Here is a 20,274-nt window from a genome sequence, read left to right as displayed (position 1 = left end):
GTTAAACTTAACTGAAGTTAGGATTACACCGTTCACTTTGCGCCTGTAATACTTCAGGACCTTAACGTTCATTCATTCTTGAACGTTGCTCTCTGTTATCCTTCTCATTTTCCCACTCTCAACCACAATAAAGTAGAGCCACTTGATGACATGTTCGGTCAAATCTCACTTCCAAAGGCAACATGTTTCACATGCACTTTCAATCTTACCCTAAATACTTCAAAAACATTTCTCAGACTAAATAAATTAGAAAAAACTTTTTATTAAAACCATCTCCATAACATCTTTTTTATAATTTTCAATCAATAATTGACATATAAGCAAAAATATAAAAAGTATAGAAAAATAAGTTACACCAAAATACATTAGATTTCAGGGAGATAAAATCCCTAAAGGATTAACCTTCCACATCTAAGTTTTAATTTTGAATCAAAAAATGAGTTTTGAGGCATTAAAAACGGGTCCGGCGAGACTCACGGCGTGGGTCCGTGGGTCTAGCAAGACCCACGTCATGGGTCCGTGGGTTCGGCCTGGGTCTTGCCACCTCCAGTTTTTTTTTTTTTTTTTTTATTTGATGTGATTGTTCTTACTTTTATTTTTTGTATTTTTTAAAAATTAATGATATGTCACATAATAATTTGAGGCTACAAAAAGAGTGATATCAGAATGAACATGATAATATGGACTCTCACTAAATATAAATCGAACCGATAAGTACTACCCAATGATTAAAGTATATTTATAAAATAATTTTATTTAATAAATTATATATAACAATCTATAGCATTAGTTCCTATATTTAAACATTGAACCGAAAGCTATTTTGGCACTCAATTTGACAGCATTTTCTTTTCCTTTCTTTCTCCGATACGCACTAACTTTCCGACAGCCCTTTCGTCATTTTCATCGAAGCGCCCCCACCCTCTATTATTTTTTTTGGTCCATTCCCCTTTTCAAGGAGGTGTCCCAGATACGTGGAGACCCCCCCATCCATCCATCCATCCATCCCACGCACCCATTGGGGATAATAAATAATTCAAAGATGCTGCATGCACTATAGCAGCGCTTTTTTTTTTTTCTTTTTTTTTTCTTTTTTTTTAAATGCAGGAAATTAAACTATTTTTTATTGAAATAAACTTTGCAATAACTTTTTTTTTAAAAAAAAAAAATCATTTAAATATTTTTTAAATTAAATAAGAAAGAAAAAAGAAACCATTTAAATAAGTCATTTAATATTTTTGAGTTTCTCAAAAATTAACGTTTGGATTCTTATATTAATAGAATGATAATAAATATATGTTAAAAATTAAAATTAAAAATAAAAAAAAATTATCTTTTAAAAGGAAAATTATTCTATCAATAAAGTTGCGAAGCTTATCTTTTGTCATTTGCAGTGCCCAGTTGGAGCATAAATTGGCAAGCTGAACACGTTTGCCTCAACGTAGGGGATTCTCTCATCACCTCTGGCCTTCTTCTTGTCTTTGCAAATTAATGGAGAATCAACGGTCTGCTCTCTTGGCGATGGGATTCACAATATTAATGCTTGTGATTTCTAGATCTGTTGCAGTCGGTCAGGGCATTAAGGGAATTGTTGGAGGCACCGGGCGCGCGCGCTCGCCCGGATGTAAAGGGTACGCGTGTGGAGGGAGTTCTTCTCACTGCTGTATCGGGGCTATTTCCGACTACTTCCAGACCAACCAGTTTGAGAGCCTCTTCTCGAAGCGTAACTCCCCACTCGCCCATGCACTCCATTTCTGGGACTACAATTCTTTCATCGCCGCTTCTGATGACTACCAGCCTTATGGTTTCGGTACCGCCGCCGACGGCAAGTTCTTGGGGTTGAAGGAAGTTGCAGCTTTTCTTGCCCACGTTGGCAGCAAAACCTCATGTGAGTTTTGAGTTTCCGCGCGCATGCATCATGCATGGCTGATGGCTGTGCTCTGTTTTTTACGTCAAACGATTTTGAGAAAATATATATATATTTTTTATTTTATTTTTGATCAGGTGGATATGAAGCGGCTACAGGGGAACCATTGGCATGGGGCTTATGCTATAACAAGGAAATGAATTCTGGCTCGTCTTACTGTGATGAGAACTACAAGCACACTTATCCATGCGCCCCTGGGGTCGCATACTATGGCCGGGGTGCTCTGCCTATCTATTGGTATCCCATCTATATATCTCACTAATCATCAATATATACCACTTTAATTTGAATCTCTGCATCTAAATATTATTATCTTCTCATCTTGTATATTTCAGGAACTACAACTATGGAGAAGCCGGGAAAGCCTTGAGGGTGGATTTGTTGAACCATCCAGAACACATAGAACAGAATGCCACGCTGGCCTTCCAGGTTGCAATTTGGAGGTGGATGACGCCACTTAAGGAGCATCAGCCTTCTGCCCACGATGTCTTTGTGGGATTCTGGGAACCCACAAAGAGTGATACTTTGGCAAAGCGAATTCCTGGTTTTGGAGCTACCATGAATGTCCTCTATGGTGATCATGTTTGTGGTCAGGGTGAGAATGAGGCCATGAACAACATGATTTCCCATTACTTGTATTACCTTCGTCGTATGGGTGTTGCCCGAGAAGAGGCAGGGCCTCATGAAGTGCTCAGCTGTGCCCACCAGGTTGCTTTCAATCCATCCTCTTCCTCATCTCCTTGACCTTTGTTTTGTTAAGCTGATGGTTTTGGAGGAAAATAGTTATTATATAGCGTACTAAGAAGATATCTGAAGCTTGGACAATCTATTCAACTGTGTCGTCGTGTGTGAAGCTCTGTAACTTGTTTGGGTGATTACTGGCATTTGGGTATTTGCTGTATGACTTTTGAGACAAATCTTGTTGCTTTCAATCAATCGTAACTATATATAGTGTGGATTGTATTTTGTATGTGGGCATACTATTATGTATTTTAGGTGTGCAATCTTGGAAAACATGTTTGTGGTGAAGCTCTAGTCTGATTCCCCTCCTCTGCTCCCTTTCTTTACTAATATCAACACTCAATCGAGCCAAACAAGTTACTAACTGAAAGCACAGATTAGTTTAACAAAATCTGCCACCCCTTCCTCTTGTGAGAGCGAGGAGTGGTAGCCAACAGGATATCTTTGAATCAGTGAAACTCGTATGTTTTGTGCCATTCGACATTCAATGACTGAATCCTTGTTTTTATGGCTTACAAGAAGTACACCCTAGTTACCAAATAGCTAAATAGCTTTTTAATAGCGGAAAAGTTTACAAACAAAAATGCTATTTTTTAATGCAATCCCAAACTGCCACGACTACCAAGCTTAATTGATTTTGTGATTCAGAATTTGCCATCGTACTATTTTTCATATCATGCTTGTAAGTGCGCAATTCGCAAATAGCTGCATCAAAATCCACAGCCATATGTGCTGGCAGGACTCTATGAGCTGAGACTAAATTGCAAGAAATGTTAATGCCCTGCTTTAATTTCTAACCATAATGAATATACCCCTTTTTTCAATCATTTTCTTCTTTTGTTTCTTCACCTTTTTGTTTTTTTTTTTTTTTGGCTCTTAAAAGCCCTTGATTAAAGTTGTAATCAGAGATTAATGAACCTTGAATAGCTTTTAGAGACGATGAGCGCCTTGCAATTGTCCATTGGGTTATATAACATAATTTTTTTTGTTTTTTGTTTTTACAGAGTTCCTATCGTAAATCAAGTACTTTCTGTACAAGAACAATACACTAACCTTCAAAAACATTTAACACCCTAATTATCAGATGATCTTGGTCCAAAAACATCATCCGTCCTACGTGCAAGATATCTAAGTCAGCTAATTGAAGTAGCCCCATATTAACGGTCAATCCCCCAGCGAGCTCTGCCACTTTATCATTCAACTTCTTAAATCATCTATTAGCAGGGATTCTCTTCCCCCATCACGGCAAGTTCCTCCAATCAAATTGCATAACCTAAGAATTGAAAAGGCACAAACCCATCACACATCTACACAAAACCCCAAAAAGATTCACTGCCAAATACCAATCTTTGAGAATCATATGTTGCTGTTGAGAGTGAACCAACTAATTAGGTTGACACAGAGGTTGCTGTAACCCCACCACCATCCCTTAACCCTTGAAGGCACAAATTCAGTGTTCTTTGCACACTATCTGCAACTATTCTCAATCTTCCTTGACTAACATCTGCTGGTGAACATCCATTAACCTCCACAGTTCGCGCCACCCTCTGTTTACATTTCTCCCAGTCATCAACACGCAACCAGCAAGCTCGGCCTCCATGGCTTCCTTCCATATCAAGAAAAGACACATTAAGATTTTCCCCAAATGAATATCTCAACCTCACAGAAACACAGTAGGGCAACCATGCAGCACCCCCAGCAGCATTTATGTGCGGTATGTGTGCGGGATCCAGAACAACAGTTAGCGCAAAATCAACGGAGTTATGGGGCCGATCATAATGGATATTACTTTTGGCTACAGATGAATTCTCAGAGTTTTCATCCATATGCAATCCAGTATGATTTTCAAGACATAATTCAATACGTGGTTTCTGCGAAGGAGCTATGTCTCCACCCTGTGCTTGGGCTAATCCTTTTTTCCATGCTATTAATTTCAAGAATTCTCTAAGAATTGAGATTGGTAAAGTGAGAAGAGTAATGAATGAAGCAACACGAGAAGCGTCGTAGGGCTCTGATGCAACACGGCGGCTGAAGTAGTCACATATCTCACTTATTTCAGATTGAGTTAGTTCCTCTTGCGCAGCAGTCGAGTTTTGCTGTTGCTGTTGCTGTTGTTGATGATGGAAACGCTTCACACTGAGAACTTGAAGAAGAAGTTGAACTCTGTGGACACTTACAGCAAATACATAGCCCCTGCAAGAAAAACATGCAATCAGATCAAGAAACCGTGCGACTTGAGTACTAAGTGTAACACAAGCAAGATCGAAGGCAAGGAATAAGTGAAAATTTCTTCAAGATACATATATTGCAGCACTAGAGCGCCTCTATACCATTATCTAATATAACAACAAAGTGACGAAACGATAAGCATTACATAAATTTCTGTAAGTCGTAGAATCAATACCTCAAATTGCGAACAATAGAAGTGAAATGTAGATGGCAAGAAAGGTCCAGGCAATGAATTTGAAAATGGCAAAAAAGGGTTGAACTGTGTATGAATTAGAGGGGCATAACAATTATACATTGAAGAAGTTGAAGAATACAAGAGACCACTTAGTAGATCAAGTATCTCACCCTTCAAGTGGTCTTATTTAAAACAGACTAAAAAAAGTCCTACATCCACTCTTTAGAAATTTGACAGATTAAAAAAAACACAGGCGTTTTGTGAGGAGCAAACAAGAACCAAAAATGCAAGCCTCAAAAATGTGTATGTAGGTATCAAGTTTCAGAAGCCTCAAGTTTTAAAAGATGTGCACATGGTACAGCTTACAGCCTCGCAAATAGACACCTAAGAGTACACATGATCCAAGTCCCACCACATGCCCCAGACCCCAGCCACATGCAGATCAACAAACACATTCTCCGCATCTCAACACTATAGAATCCTCAACATAACCAAAGGTTAACATTAATCCATCTGGCAAAATTATCCTAAACTCAAATGACATGAGTACTTATACTAAAAGTTTTAGTATAAATCGTTTCATATTCCCATTTTTGGTACACTCATTATTGTTCCATCATAAGAGCCCAATATGAGCTTTCCACAAGTTTCTAGATCACATGCAAATCTGTGCTTTAATTATCATAATCTGAAGAAATTAAATATTATATAATTTGCGGAGCACACCACCTAAGATTATGTGCACCATTCTAAGAATAACATGAAGTCAGAAAAAGTAGAAAATGCAAGTTTCTAAGATGTAAATTACAAAAAGTAGAAAATGGAAGTTCATAACTCACCCTACGAAGAAGCGTAAGGCAGGCTGCTCATTGTCCAAATTCAAAAGTGCACCTTCATTTTCTTTCAGAATTGATCCTAGGATCTCTTTCAAAAGATTAGGCAGCTGGGCAAACAGCCATAGCACTCCTAGGTACTTGAGAATACCCCTGAGAACCTTCTTGAGCGCAACAAGAGGAACCCAGCCACCTCCATACCCTCCATCATCCCCAAGACCAATAATAGCAGTATTGAGCTCTCCTCTCACATGTGCGGGGACACTTGTGCCTGGGGATCTACGTAAAGCCGCTCCAACACCTACAACAGCTAAATTTGAAGATCCAGAAATAGCATTTCCCATACGGTTCAATCCAGCCACTTGGCTTCCCGCCCTAGACATTGCAGCAGAACTAGCAAGGTTAGCTCTGTTTCCATTGGCAGCAGACAATTGAGAACCTGAACTTGGGTTTTGACCATTTGAATTTGCTAGTCCACCCATCTGTTGGCCACTGGTGAAAGTAGGATCTAAACCATTCAGTTCTTGAGCAACATGCTCCATAATAAAAGGGCGAAACTGTGGACATGGTAATGACCCTCCAACTGAAGCGCCCCCCTTTGGTGGTGTCGCTGGCTGCAACCATACCTGATCTCCTGCGAAGCAGCGCATGTCAACTGCAAAGTGTTTGCGATATATGATTCGTATCCAGTAGGGGCTACGTAGCACAACAGAGACATCAATGGGCAATAGTGAGCTTGGAACAATGCCAGGGCCACCACGACCAGCAGCAGCTAACATTGCAGCTCCATGAAGGCCATGATTGGCAAGAGGACCAGTAGCAGAAGACGCAGTTGGGTTCCCTACAGGGACAGAAGTAACCTGACCAACATTAGAGGTCAAACTGTTGGGAAGGAGGCCCTGAGATGTTATGTACGCCGCCTGTTTTGGGATAGAAGAGAGAGCTGCTGCTACCCCAGGGACCCCTGGGACAGGACCAGCACGTGCAGGTCGAGTTGCAGCCGCAAGAGCATGCAAGGGTCCCGCAGTAAGGCGAATGCAGTCCAAAAGGGATGCAACTTCAGCTCCATTTATGAAATCCTCCAGAAACTGTACAGAAAAGAAAAGGCTCAATATAGGAAACTTCATTTTCCTTTTGGAGGGGAAAGCACAAGAGCTAGACGCTAAAGTAACTTTATTTAAGAATTTAAATTTTCGGTTTAAGCTTCCATTAAGCATCTTGAAACTACTATGAGCTGTCTGAAATTATCTTCCCTTTACTTATTTAAAAGCGTTGGACAGTAAGATACAAGAAGCCTAGTGCGCATTATATTTACAGTTCTGCACGGCGCCACCAACAGATAACAAAAAACCATTTCTTAGATTTCATGAGAAGATGGTTGTATTGTTCTTGATCAAGACACTTTCTGGAACAGGGACTCTTGTCCTAAATTGAGGGACAACTAATAATATTAGCACAGCTGGACCACATTCTGTTATATATACACGTAATTTCACACTCTGTTTTATATACATTAGAGTGAAAGGGAAGTAAGAAAGAAAGAACAAAAAAAGAAAGAGCTGACACATGATAGACTAAAAACAGACTAGGCCAGATACAGGACATTAAGGATAGTGCAATGCAAAACATATATGAAGCACAAATTCAAGTACAGATCCTAATTAAATTCCCAAAAGATGAGGTAACTGATTCCTACCAATTACTTAACCCACCCACCCAAAAAGAAAAGACGAGAAAACAAAAGATAAAGAACATTAACAACACACAATCAAATGAAGTTGAACAGACCTTTGTATGTGGCCAAAGTTGGTCGGGAGAGACATGCATTGTGCAACCCTCTTTACCTGATTCCCATTCGACAACAAAGCGAGCTAGGACACCTGAACCAAAACTAAACCACAAGCTCATTAATCCAGCCGCCTCAATTCTAAAAGCCCTTCTCATCTGCTCTGATAACTTATCAGCTGTCTCAGGAGCACCTTTGGCTCCAACTGGTGATTTGACATCAGAGTTTGTACTGCACTCTTCTGGCTTCTCATCTGCTCTTACTCCAAGCAGCTTCCTCATGCCAAGGGCAAACATTCTTGCATTGGAGAGCCTTCGGATATCGGCCACCAGCTTCTTTATACTATCAGCCTCAACAGATTGATAACTCAGAACAACACCATCTGGATCATATCGAATATGAGAATCTATATCAGATGTATTGGCTATGCGAACGCCAGAACCCCATGGTGTACTACTGCTTCCTTTCTGAAGGTCCCACAAATCCCTGAAGTGCTGGTCATTTATTTTGACATCCCAATACATGCTTCCTGGTCTGCCAAGCCGCAAGCATATGTGTTGCCAGGAATCGCCTCTTGCAAATGGGAGCCGGAACCATATGTTTGAGGAAGCACTTCTTAACCCCACTTCTTCAACATAAGGGATGTCTAGTGCCTCCATCTGACTAGTTAGTCTGGCATGCTTGATACAAAGTGAGCAGTGTCTGACCACGTGAAGAAGAGCTGAAACATAAATGCTGGAAGGTGCATTACCTTTATTCGCTTCAGCTATAAGATTCCCATAACTGTATCCTTCGGTTTTAGTTACCATCTCAGTCGATATAGTAACATGTGATGAAAGGTGCTGGGCATGAGCAAATTCAGAGATTTTTCTTCTCTTAGAAAATCCCGTATTTGCTTCAAGACCTTGAAGTGATGGAATCAAACTCAAAATATCTGAAACTGTACGCTTTCGAGGATTTTTATCATGCTTGGAAACAACATCTTGACTGGGACTTTGACAAATCGCAGATTCTGGTGCATGGGCTGAAAAGAGTCCAATTTCTTGTCAAATATTGAAATCTAAAAAGTAGAGTTGAACCAAAATGAAAGAAAGTATATATCCACTAATATAGATGAACACGGAGAAGGGATCTTACATACGGGAGTTGAAGTACAAGAGCTTGATCCAGAACCTCTGAAAGATCCACCAAGAGGCCTAGAAGGTGAACTTCTAAGTCCATTCGCTTTTGCACCTGGCACAGAGATTCGAGGAGCAGTGGCACGGGGAGGAGATAATAATCGAGCTGACCTGCTCCCATATAAATCCTTTGAAGTATCATTTAACAATCTAAGCTGATCCTCATCCACTGTGGTATACGAACCAACCTCAACCGAATGTGGAGACCTAAGAGAAGCCAAATCCTGCTCGGACTTCGAGGCTGATAGTTTTTTCAAAGTTGTACTCCTTCCTGTGCCAGAAGATAGCGAACCAACTGAACTGGACTGTACAGGGCCCTTCAAATTGCTTGAGGCATACATAGAACCATTATAAAGGGTCGCCATACTTGAAACTTTTGCAACAGTATTGACCTGTGATATCTGCATGCCTCCCTCCCACTTAGGAGAGGGGGTTCCAGCTTTCATACTATGCAGACTAATTGGAGCAGAGCCAAAATGAGCTGCAGAAGATGTATTGTATGAAGAGAGATTCTGAACAGAGAATGGAGGCACAGATGACCCTTTCTCAAGCTCAAACACTTCATCAACAACAGATGAAAAACTAGAAGGAGGACATCCTGCAATCTGCATAGAACTCCCAAGGCCAATATCAGAAAGAATACCATGTTCAGAAGCCTGATTATGACCCCCCGCACTAGGCAAAAAGGAAAATAGTTTTCCCCAGTCAAGTAGGCTCAAATTCATTTCATCTTCAAGCATCTGCATCTGGCCAACGTCAATTTTCTTCATGCGCATAACATGGTTTATTTCATTAAAAGAATGGGCCTTTCCAGAGGGATCTGGCTGAGTCTCTAACAATCTGAACAGGGGTTTAAAATCCTTATCAAGTAACATCAGCAGAAAATAAGAGCTCCCACAGTCTGGAAACCCCATTAGCAACATAGATGAACCATTCGAAATGTTCTTAGGTACTTTAACTGCAGCAAAACCATGCTCATATACCTGCAAGAACCAAATTTTACCGCCTTAAGGATACCAACTAAAGTCATCAGTATGAATTTTGGTCGCCAATCTAAAATGCATTGCCATTTAACTTTAAAAGGAAAGCAAAGAGAAAAAATATTTACCTCAAGGCCTAAAAACCTGCCAATAGATGCAAATAGATGCAGAATACTTTTGCTTCTCAATCTTATAAAAACCTCAGCTGCAGTCATGCTTCCCTGATTCAAAGCTTCTTCACAATCTAACAATACCGAAGGTTCAAGAATATTCTGGGATGACTGCAGGAGAAAGCAGCCGTTCCTACAAGTCACAAAATCTAAGATAGTACAAAGAAGTACGAAATTGTGACCTGAAACACCACAAAGTTCAATAGCGAATGGCTCGTTTTGTTCACATTTGTTTCCAATTTTTTCTTTTCGTTTTATGAAACAGATAAACCTTTTTTGGAAGGAACAGATACATTCAATGTCATGTTGGAACAATGGATAAAGGTGGAAGAGATAGATCTATTCAGTCCACTTTGCATTCAATATGATGTTATCATTGGAACATTCCAAAATGCATTTTACTACGTTTCTGAAAACCAAAAGAATCGATGAAAATTTTTGAATAACTTTTCTTTTATAATCCCTAAACAAATTAATTTTAGTGCAAGAACAGTTTTCCTTTCATTTTCTCAATCAAATAAATGTAGCCGTTATTAAGTTACTGAAGAAATTAGCGCTACTTATACATAACAGATATCAACTTGAAAATTCAAACAAATAGGAAAACATAAGATCATGTATAGTAGCATGGGGAAAGGAGGATACCTTATATTAATTCCAAGGGTGAAAAATGAAGAGCCATAGGCCCGGACACGTAATACTTCCTGCCCCTCATATTCCCTGGTGTCAGGCTTCTTATCTTTCTGCACACAGAAATGCAATAAAGCAAAATCAAGTTTGTGAGATACATCCCAAAACAAGAAAGGAAAGATCATGAGCTCCAGAAAGCAAATGCATAAAAAACAATAATGGGCTCCTGAAAACAGTAGAGGAACAGAGACAACAAAATGAAAGATCCACAATGGAATTTGCCTGGTAAGAAACCATCTTCAGCAATCACGCAAGATTATGCATGCTAATTATGTAAAGTTCGATCAGGCAACGCAACAAATTCATTCACAAGCAGGTCAGCAATGTGAAAACCGAAAAGTTATGAAACAATTCAAGGAGCGTGGTATTCATAAAAATAAGAACCTTTAAAAACTTCAACCAGCATAAATCCCATAATAGAAGTGAACTAACCTTTTTATTGTCAATATCAGGTTCATCCAAGTGAGACTGAAGAACAACGTCACCTGCCGCTCGGCATATCTGCACATTTTTGCCCAGGTCTTTCTGAATTTCAAGCAAACGAGTATATCTATTACAATATATAGCCCTAAGCAGCAACTTCTCAACATCGATGCAACTTTGGTTAAGAGAAAATTCTGCCTCCTTGCCAGTTAGTGGATCTATGACAAATGTGCTATGAAGACACTTTATATTCAGATCTGGTCCTGGTTCAATTTTTATAAATGGGCATGACCCTGAGTCAGATGTTCCAGAGTTCTTATCAAAATCTAACCAGTATAAAACTTTTAATCCTGGTGTTCGTAGACCAGATGAATCAGCTTCTCCTTCTGGATTTAATTGTGTAGAACTAGCATGACCTGTACTACCATCAGATACGAGCTCAAATCGAATTGCATCTTTCCATCTTCCTTGTCGAAGAGCTTGAACTTGTCTTATGACAGTGTCCATGACAAGTGCAACGCAAAGCTCATGGAGAACCGAGTATAATGTCATAAATGGGTTTTCTGCTGCGGCCATTCTACGCTCTAAATCATTTCCAAGGGCATGCCGTCGCGATTCTTCCAGCTTCACGAGCCCACTTCTCTCTCCAACAAGCAGCTCCAAATGTAATATCCTCCACATTGATAGATGTCCTCGGTAACCAAGAGTAACTAAAACCTTAAATTCCCCATCCACACGAAGCTGCGCAGTGCCATCAGAAACTTTAGCCTCAGAAATTTCTTTTGGCAAGGAAACTTCAAGTAATTTAGACCGTACAAGTGTGTCCAACTTTTTCAAAGCTGGTTTTTGCTGATCCTCAGTTAATGTACTCTGAATACCCACGTTTTCTATACATTTAGGTAAACGCTGATAAGTTCCTGTAAGCAGCAATTCTATAGCAGATGGTACATCATAGACAGGTGCACGAGCTTGCTGTAGCCCCTCATGCATGAAAAACAATGAATCTGCAGCTTGTGTGAAGCATGTATCATGGCTTGATAGTGTAGAAGCAAGCTGCTGACAATACTGTATCAAAGGAACCTGCAGAATGAAAGGTAAAAACATAAACCGAAAAAGAAAATATAGTTAAAAAGCTGTATCACCCATCTTTTGAATTTGTCTAATTCTATGTACATAAATCACAGGGCGAAATGAAGTTTTCTCAACCAAGATAACATAAAAATATAAGTTCCAAACTCCAGATACTTTTTCCGTTTTCCTACATTCTTTCAACAACAAATCGGAGAAGAAAATTCAATCCATTCAAGCATCAATGAAATAACCTAAATCAATCATTTGTGAAATGAAACTAAACATATTACCATGACTGCATTTGTTTCAATGTAAAATATTTTCTGAGTTAATATTCTCAATCAAAAATATTTTCAGGCTAAATCACTTCCGATTGAAAGCAATGTTGAAAATACTGAGTTTGATTGGTACTGAAACATTGTACCCATTGCCTCACCAGAGACAGCTAAGAACTGTTAAAACCACACAAAACCTCCCAACCCTATAGCAAACAACTCCATAAAAAAAAATAAAAAAATAAAAACCATTTCACTTGCCCTCTCCCAACCAAAACATCCCACAACCAGAGCCACCACAAACACCAAAACCCAACTAACATCACCCATTATATAACCCCAACCGAGACAATCAAACCCCAAATAAAAACTTAAGATTTTCTTTTCTATCTTTTTTTTTTTCAAAACCACTATGATCAGATTCCAAAATGGGATGTCAACACCTAGGAGGAGATTGGTAAATGTGACCCAGGCTAACAAAGCTCTCAGGTCTCATTTCACAGGTGCCAAAACAGCAAAGATTGATGGAGATGTCCAGATCTTGCCACGCTTGGGATTAGCATTGAGTAGAAAGGGGGAAGAAGTCTAGTGCTAGTTCTTAATGTACTTGTTCAATCTTTTTGGTAACTCGTTTTGGCAAGCTTTAATGGAGACATTCCGCCGCTAGGGTGAAGCCAACCATTGGGGCCACTGCCACTAGCTCCAATTGACAAGTTAAGGTGGGTGGGTGAGTGGGTGGTGAGTGGGCTAGTGGGCAGATGCGTTGCACGCGAGGGGAAAAGGGGAGGTTAAGCTGTTTTAAGGAGTTTAGTTGAATATGTTGAGTAAATTCAACTAACAAAAATTTTCCTAACACATTGAATAACGGAAAATGCAGAAAACGTTTTACATCGAAACACATCACCTAATTCAAGAATTGCAAGTGAACTAAGTTGGTAACTTCTGGCAAGTATACCGAGTTTAATTTGGAAAATGTTCAATTAGGTTGTTAACTTAGACTACTTCACATTTGTTAACATAACTGGCCAATGAGACAAAAACCCACAAAGCGTCCAGTCAATACCAAAATGCAGCCTAAATTCCCATTTTTCAAATAAAGTTCAATCATAATCAACAAAATTGACATGTTTTATAATCATGCATTTAATAAAAAAAACTAAATTCACAAATTCTTATCCTGATTGGACAGTAGACAGTAGGAATTTCTGGAAATTCCTTGTTGCATTTGCAGTGAAGTCTTACTACCAAGTATTGTCTACTCCGGTTCAGTCCACTTGTCCTTGGAAGAGTATTTGAAAAGTTAAGACTCCCCCGAGAATGACTTTCTTTGAGTGGACGGCGACTCTAGGGAAAATCTTAACCTTGGACAATTTACTTAAGAGGAATATTATGGTGCTGAAGTGGTGTTGTATGTATAAGCAGTGTGGAGAGTCAATCGACCATTTATTCCTATATTGTGAGGTTGCATCAGAGACATGGAGTGTGCTTCTTTAGCTTTTTGGTGCTGATTGGGTTATACCTCGTAGGGTGAGCGAGTGTTTGGAAAGTTGGAGGGGATAGTTGGTTAATCGTCTTGCATTGCACATATGGATCCATTGTGTGTGATGTGGTGTCTTTGGCGAGAGCGGAATGCTCATAGTTTTGACAATCATGATAATGGCTTGCTCGATTTGAAGAAGTTGGTGCTACAAACTCTGTATTCATGGAGAGTGGAATGGCATACTTCGCCTGTTTCTACTTTTTATGAGTTTCTAGATTTATGTTCTTCTTTCTCCATGAATTAGGGGTTCTCTTGTATACCTCTTTTGTACACGGGTTGCACCATCTGTGCGTTGTTTGAATATATATTATTTATAAAAATAAAAATTAAAAAGTTACTCACTTCCCGAACAAAAGATATGGGGTGACCCAATTAAAGTCCGCTATGAAGGAATTCTCATAATTTATTTATGAACAGGGGCCGATGAGTCTTCCACCAGTAGGAGGTTCCTTTACTTGGTCCAATAACCAAGACCTGCATCTATGTCCAGGATTGACAGAATCCTAATATCCCCAGATTGGAAAGAGTGTTTTCCAAATTTGATTCAAAGTCATCTTCCTCAACCCTTATCGGATCAGTTACTGATCCTATTCTGCTTAGCAGTGGTGGTACGGTTAGAGGCTCACACTACTTTAAATTTGAGAATATGTGATTGAAAGTGGAAGAATTTGGTAACTTGGTGAAACTCATACCATTGTCTCTGTACTAATAATTTGAGAATATGTGATTGAAAGTGGAAGAATTTGGTAACTTGGTGAAACTCATACCATTGTCTCTTTACTAATTTTGTCCTAGCATATAAGCTTAAATGGTTGAAGCTTTTTTTTTTTTTTGATAAGTAAATGTAGAGACGAGGAAAAAAAAAAGTTCTTTTTGGAGGAGATCCAGTCCATTGATTTGCTAGAAGAGAAAAGTCCTCTTGCAGAAAAGGAGATAATCAAAAGGGCTTTGTTGAAAGCAAATTTAGAGAAAGTAGTGCTCATGCAAGAAGTTAGCCAGACGCAAAAATTAAATGTGACTTGGTTGAAAGAAGGGGATTAGAATACGAGTTTTTTTTCCAACGCCTTGCCAACTCCCACCGGAGGAATAACTTTAACTCTAGTCTTAGCATTGATGGTTCAAATACATCCGATCAAGAGGTGATCAATGATACTATCATTCAATATTACAAAACTTCTTAACAAAATCAACCCTTTGACGGGCCAAATTATAGGGTTTGGAGTTCCCATTGTTAGAGGTTGGAGAAGCAAATTTGTTGAAGAAGTCATTTCAAGAGGAGGAAGTCCATCAGGCATTGCATAGTATGGATGGTGATAAAGCACCAGGGCTGAATGGAATCACTATTGCCTTTTTCTAATCTTGTTGGGAGATAGCGAAGGATGATATTGTGTGTTTTCCATGATTTTCAGTAGCATGGTTTGTTCAAGAAGAGCCTAAATGCTACTTTCATTGCCCTTATCCCTAAGAAGATAGGGCAGTTGGAAGTGATTTCAAACCAATTAGCCCAGTGGGAAGTGTGCACAAGATTTTGGCTAAAGTTCTTGCTATTAGAAAGAAACACATGCTGGGTGCACTCATTTCTAATAATCAAAATGCTTTTATAGGGGGGAGACAATGGTAAGGATCTTCCCTAAAGCTACCAACCAAGAGAAGAGGGTCATCATCCTCACAAGAGCCTTAGTCTGCCAAACACTCTTCCAAGGGAATGAGAACCTTCACTACAGAACAAGGCACTATAGAAGGTTCAAACCTTAAACAACCATTTTTTGGAGGGGACCCATAGCTTATCTTCACTTTCTTGTCTCACTCTAGCTAAATACAACACCCTGAAAAATGAAGCAAAGACATCTACCACCTAATCATGAGCTGCTCTAGCAAAGGTCACGTTTCACTCATTGGATCTACCATAAACCTCCAAGTGAGCAACAAAGTCATCCTTTGCACATGCAATACCAAATAAATCTGGAAAAGCTTCCTTAAGGGCTATATCCCCGAAACACTAATCATGCCAAAATCTAATCTTTGAGCCATCTCCCACCTCAAATATGATCTAACTTGCAAACTTCCCACAACCCCTCCTAATATTCTTTCATTTCCTTTTGGATACTTCTTGTGTACTTAGGGGCGCTTTATGCTTTTAATGATGTCTCAATTACTTATCAAAAAAAAAAAAACAAATCTTCTATATCCCATCACAAATGTTCAAGAAGGCTCAATAGAACACCATCTTCCCCTTGAACTGCTATATATAGAGACTACCACAACTCTCCACCAAAATTTTATATCTTTGAACAGCGGCTTATGTTTCTCCTTTTACTGATTTGTTATCATGCTTTCCTTATTCTTTTTGCTCTTTCTAGCTATGTGTTTTCTCTTGTATACTTCCTGTGTACCTAGGGGTGCCTTACCTTACGCTTTTAATGATATTTTCAATTACTTGTCAAGAACAAGGAGTGGGGGCTATTTATCTGGATTCCATGTCGACCTCCATAGCACAGTGTCTTTGGAGATCTCTCACCTTCTTTTTGTAGATGGCACTCTTATTATGTGTGATGCCGATCAAGCCCATATTCTTAATTTGGATCACATCCTATTGTGTTTTGAGGCTATTTCGGGTTTAAAGAGATCAACCATCGGAAGTCGGAATTAGGTACAGTGGGCCAAGTACCAAATCAGGAAGAGTTGGTTGACATTCTGAATTGTAGTATTTCTTCCCTGCCATTGAGATATTTGGGTCTCCCCCTAGGTGCTCCTTTCAAACCAAAAGCTATTTGGGATAGGGGAGTTGAGAAAATGAAAATAAAAACTAAAAAATAAAATTAAAAAAAAGGTTGGCTAGTTGGAAGAAGATGTACTTGTCTTGAGGTGGCCAGCTAACCCTTATCAAGAGCACACTTTCCAACTTACCTGCGTACTTTCTGTCCCTTTTTCAATTCCCAACGATTATAGCTAGAAGATTGAAGCATACTCAACGGGACTTTCTTTGGGATGGTTTTGATGGAGAGCATAAGCTCCATCTAGTGAAATGGAAGACGGTTTGCTACCCAAATCATAGAGGAGGGTTGGGTGTGAAAAACCTCATGTTATTTAATAAAGCTTTGCTGAGTAAATGGCTTTGGAGATAAGCACAAGAAGAAAATTCTTTATAGAAACAGGAGATTGTGGAGAAGTATGGGATCTAAAGTGGGGGCTGGTGCTCTAAGGAAACTCGAGTGCCATATGGGGGAAATTTGGAGGAAAATTAGAAATAGCTAGGGGTGTTTCTCAAAGTTGGTCTCCTACAGAGTAGGGGATGGATCTAGCATCCGTTTCTGGTAGGATGTGTGGTTGGAAGAAGCGACTCTCAAGTCCCTATTCCCAGAATTCCATTCTATAGCTCTAAACAAAGATGCTTTACTGTTAACTTACAAGTCTTACATGGACTATTCCAGCACTTATGTCCATTGAAACTCGAGTTATGTTAGGGCAGTCTAGGATTGGGAGATTAAGTCCCTAGTTTCATTCCTCGATCTTTTATTTTTTTTTTTTGATATCGAGGAACCTCTACAAGGCAGGGCCCTTCGGACCCACCCCTACAGAGTAAACCCCGGCTCCGTGCACCGCACCCTCGGAAGTTTCCCTACACGGAACAGGGTAAGTCACTGGCTATTCACCAGAGGGGTGTGGCCCCAAGGGGGAGGTAGCACCTGGTGGGTTTCGAACCTGAGACCACTGAGGAGCAAACTCAGAGCCCCAGGCTTTACTCCCTAACCACCAAGCCAACCCCTTGGGGTTATTCCTCGATCTTTTATACTCATCGAAAACCCTTCCAAGAGAGACAAATAAAATGTTGTGGTCCCCAGCTTGAAATCATAGGTTTGAAGTGAAGAGCTATTACTATACTTTACAATCTAGTGAGACTTCCCCTTTAACCATGGAAGAGAGTTTGGAAGGTGAAGACTCCACCTCGTATCACTTTCTTCACTTGGATGACGGTTTTGGGTAAGATTCTTACAATTGATAACCTTAGAAAGCGGGGTCTTACCCTTGTCAGTTGATGTTGTCTTTGAAAGAAGAGTGTGGAGACCGTAAATCACCTCCTCATCCGTTGTGATTTTACTAGCAAGATATAGCATTTGGTTCTCATCTTATTCAGAGTCTCATGGGTCATGCCTAGCAATATTGTAGAGCTACTTCAATGTTCAAAAACACAAGAGGGGGGGAGACAATACAAAGAGGACATATGGAAACTTGTCCTTACTCTGCTACTGTGGAGTATTTTGGAGAGAAAGAAACCGACGCCTCTTCAATGACCGCAAGTCTAATGTGCTTCAACTAAAATCCTCCTTTTCTTAGTGCCCTTTTAAATTGGGCTGTAACTTTTATTCATAATTTCTCTTCCTCTATTCTTGAGATATCTTGTTAACTTTTTAGATTTTCAACCTTAATATGGGTGGTTGCTTCTCTTGTATATTTTAGTGTACGTGAGCTTTTCTATTCTTCTAATACACAACCTAAGTTAACATCCTTCAAACAAAAATTCAACTAAAATAACAAAGATCACATTTTTTAACCTGATTAGCCTTCGAGCCAAAACCCAATAAATCCTCCAACAAAAAAAAAAAATCCCAAAACGGTAACTAAATCTACATTTTCCAAATATAATCAAAATAAAATACAAAAATTTACATATTTGCGAGTATAATTTTGACCAAATTCACCTAATACAGGCCATGAGTCAAACACCCACATCCATAGAGAAAGCCAAATTTCCATATTCTTTCTGATCCTTCAACTAGTTCAGCATGAAAGAAATGGCAAGTCCAATTAAACCACTCAATTTCATATTATTTTAAGACCAAATCAAGTTCATTCATGAATCACCAATCTTAATTGGCGACCGAGGCAAAACACAACAACCTGTCCAAGTCCAGAACCCCAAAACACAACTTCAATTTTTAAGTAAGACTTTACTGAAGTCACCAAAAATTAAATATTTGCAAACGTAAATTGGACTAAATATAGCCTAAAATCAAAGATTTCTATCCTATTGAACCACTTAGTCAAACACCCAAATCAACAACAAAAACCCAAACTTCCACCTTCTTTCCTTTTCCGCCACTTCCTCATCAACTTAAACCACCAAAACTCAATTTTTAAAACAGAATTAATTCAACTGCAATATAAATCAGCCTTGAATTCATGAATCTTCAACATTAATTTGTCACCAAACCAGAACCCCAAAACCCGTCAAGAATCCAAAACACCAAAATTTTACATTCTCTTTGCTTTCCCCCACTTCCTCAACAAAGAAAGAAATGCGAAATTCACATTCTCGAAAGTCTTCAATTCAAGCACAACCTGAATAGGCCACCCAAATCAAAACGGTCACAACACAAAGGGAAAGGCTGACCTGTTGGCACCACTTGGCGAGGACATTGAGGCGGAGCATGCGCTGCTGGGTCTTGACGATGTACTTGAGAAGGTTAATCTTCCTCTCGGTATCGGACTGCGGGTCTCCGGCGGCAGAAGCGGAGGACGACCTCGCCTTCTCCTTCTCCACCAGCTCCTTGAGCGCCAGGAAGGAGTCCTCGGCGGCCCGGCTCACCAGAGCCGAGAATTCCACCGTCTGTTGCCCTAGCTCCCCGGCCATTGGTGGTCTCGCTGGCAAGTCTTTAGGGCTTCGCTTCGGATCTCGCTGAAAGATCTAAGACAAGGATTTCATGGGAGCTAGGGTTTTCTTCTTTGGTCAGAGAGAAATAGAGAGAGTTCCGAGCGCTTCTTCTCTCTCGTATTTTTTGTATTGCGTGCGTCGATTCAGACTAGTGAGTAAATATAACAAACAAGAATTGGAGGTGAAACGAGTGATGCCAATAAAAATTAGTTCGACCACTGCGAATAATATTGCCACGTTGCACCCAACTAGTGGTCAATGTGGACGAAGGATAAGCAATTAATTATATGTCTAATTTATTTATAATTTTTTTTTTATTATTTTCTGTTCATAATTTCTTGAGAAGTTAATAACAATAAAAAGAAGGAAAAAAAAAAATTTTGGGAGATGAGCTTACGCAACAGTACTTGAAGAACCTTTTTTTTTTTTTTTTTTTGTTTCTTAAATAAAAAGAATATAGAGGGAAGGCGCAGCTGAAAGAAGAATCCTTATGGTCTCAATGGCATATTTTAGGTCACACGACAATCCTTATGGTCTCAATGGCATATTTTAGGTCACACGACAATCCTTATGGTCTCAATGGCATATTTTAGGTCACACGAC

General features: G+C 39.5%; 2 protein-coding genes across 2 annotated transcripts; one reads left to right on the top strand and one right to left on the bottom strand.

Moving 5' to 3' along the window:
- The first annotated feature begins 1,422 nt into the window (after window positions 1–1,422).
- On the top strand, window positions 1,423–2,956 carry LOC132171283 (chitinase-like protein 2). Its single transcript, XM_059582567.2, has 3 exons — window positions 1,423–1,888; window positions 2,005–2,164; window positions 2,263–2,956. Exons 1-3 carry the CDS (start codon window positions 1,492–1,494, stop codon window positions 2,669–2,671), a joined length of 966 nt encoding a protein of 321 aa, XP_059438550.2. The 5' UTR covers window positions 1,423–1,491; the 3' UTR covers window positions 2,672–2,956.
- Window positions 2,957–3,613: 657 nt separating this feature from the next.
- Window positions 3,614–19,813, bottom strand: SWP (RNA polymerase II transcription mediator). Its single transcript, XM_059579590.2, has 8 exons — window positions 19,411–19,813; window positions 11,142–12,212; window positions 10,665–10,762; window positions 9,978–10,152; window positions 8,829–9,852; window positions 7,694–8,715; window positions 5,912–6,993; window positions 3,614–4,861 (listed from the first exon to the last, which is right to left on the bottom strand). Exons 1-8 carry the CDS (start codon window positions 19,648–19,650, stop codon window positions 4,057–4,059), a joined length of 5,517 nt encoding a protein of 1,838 aa, XP_059435573.2. The 5' UTR covers window positions 19,651–19,813; the 3' UTR covers window positions 3,614–4,056.
- Between the last annotated feature and the right edge of the window lie 461 nt (window positions 19,814–20,274).

Source organism: Corylus avellana, chromosome 1 (assembly GCF_965113065.1).
Source record: "Corylus avellana chromosome 1, dhCorAvel1.hap1.2, whole genome shotgun sequence".
NCBI lineage: Eukaryota > Viridiplantae > Streptophyta > Magnoliopsida > Fagales > Betulaceae > Corylus > Corylus avellana.
This window is presented reverse-complemented; position numbering and strand designations above follow the sequence as displayed.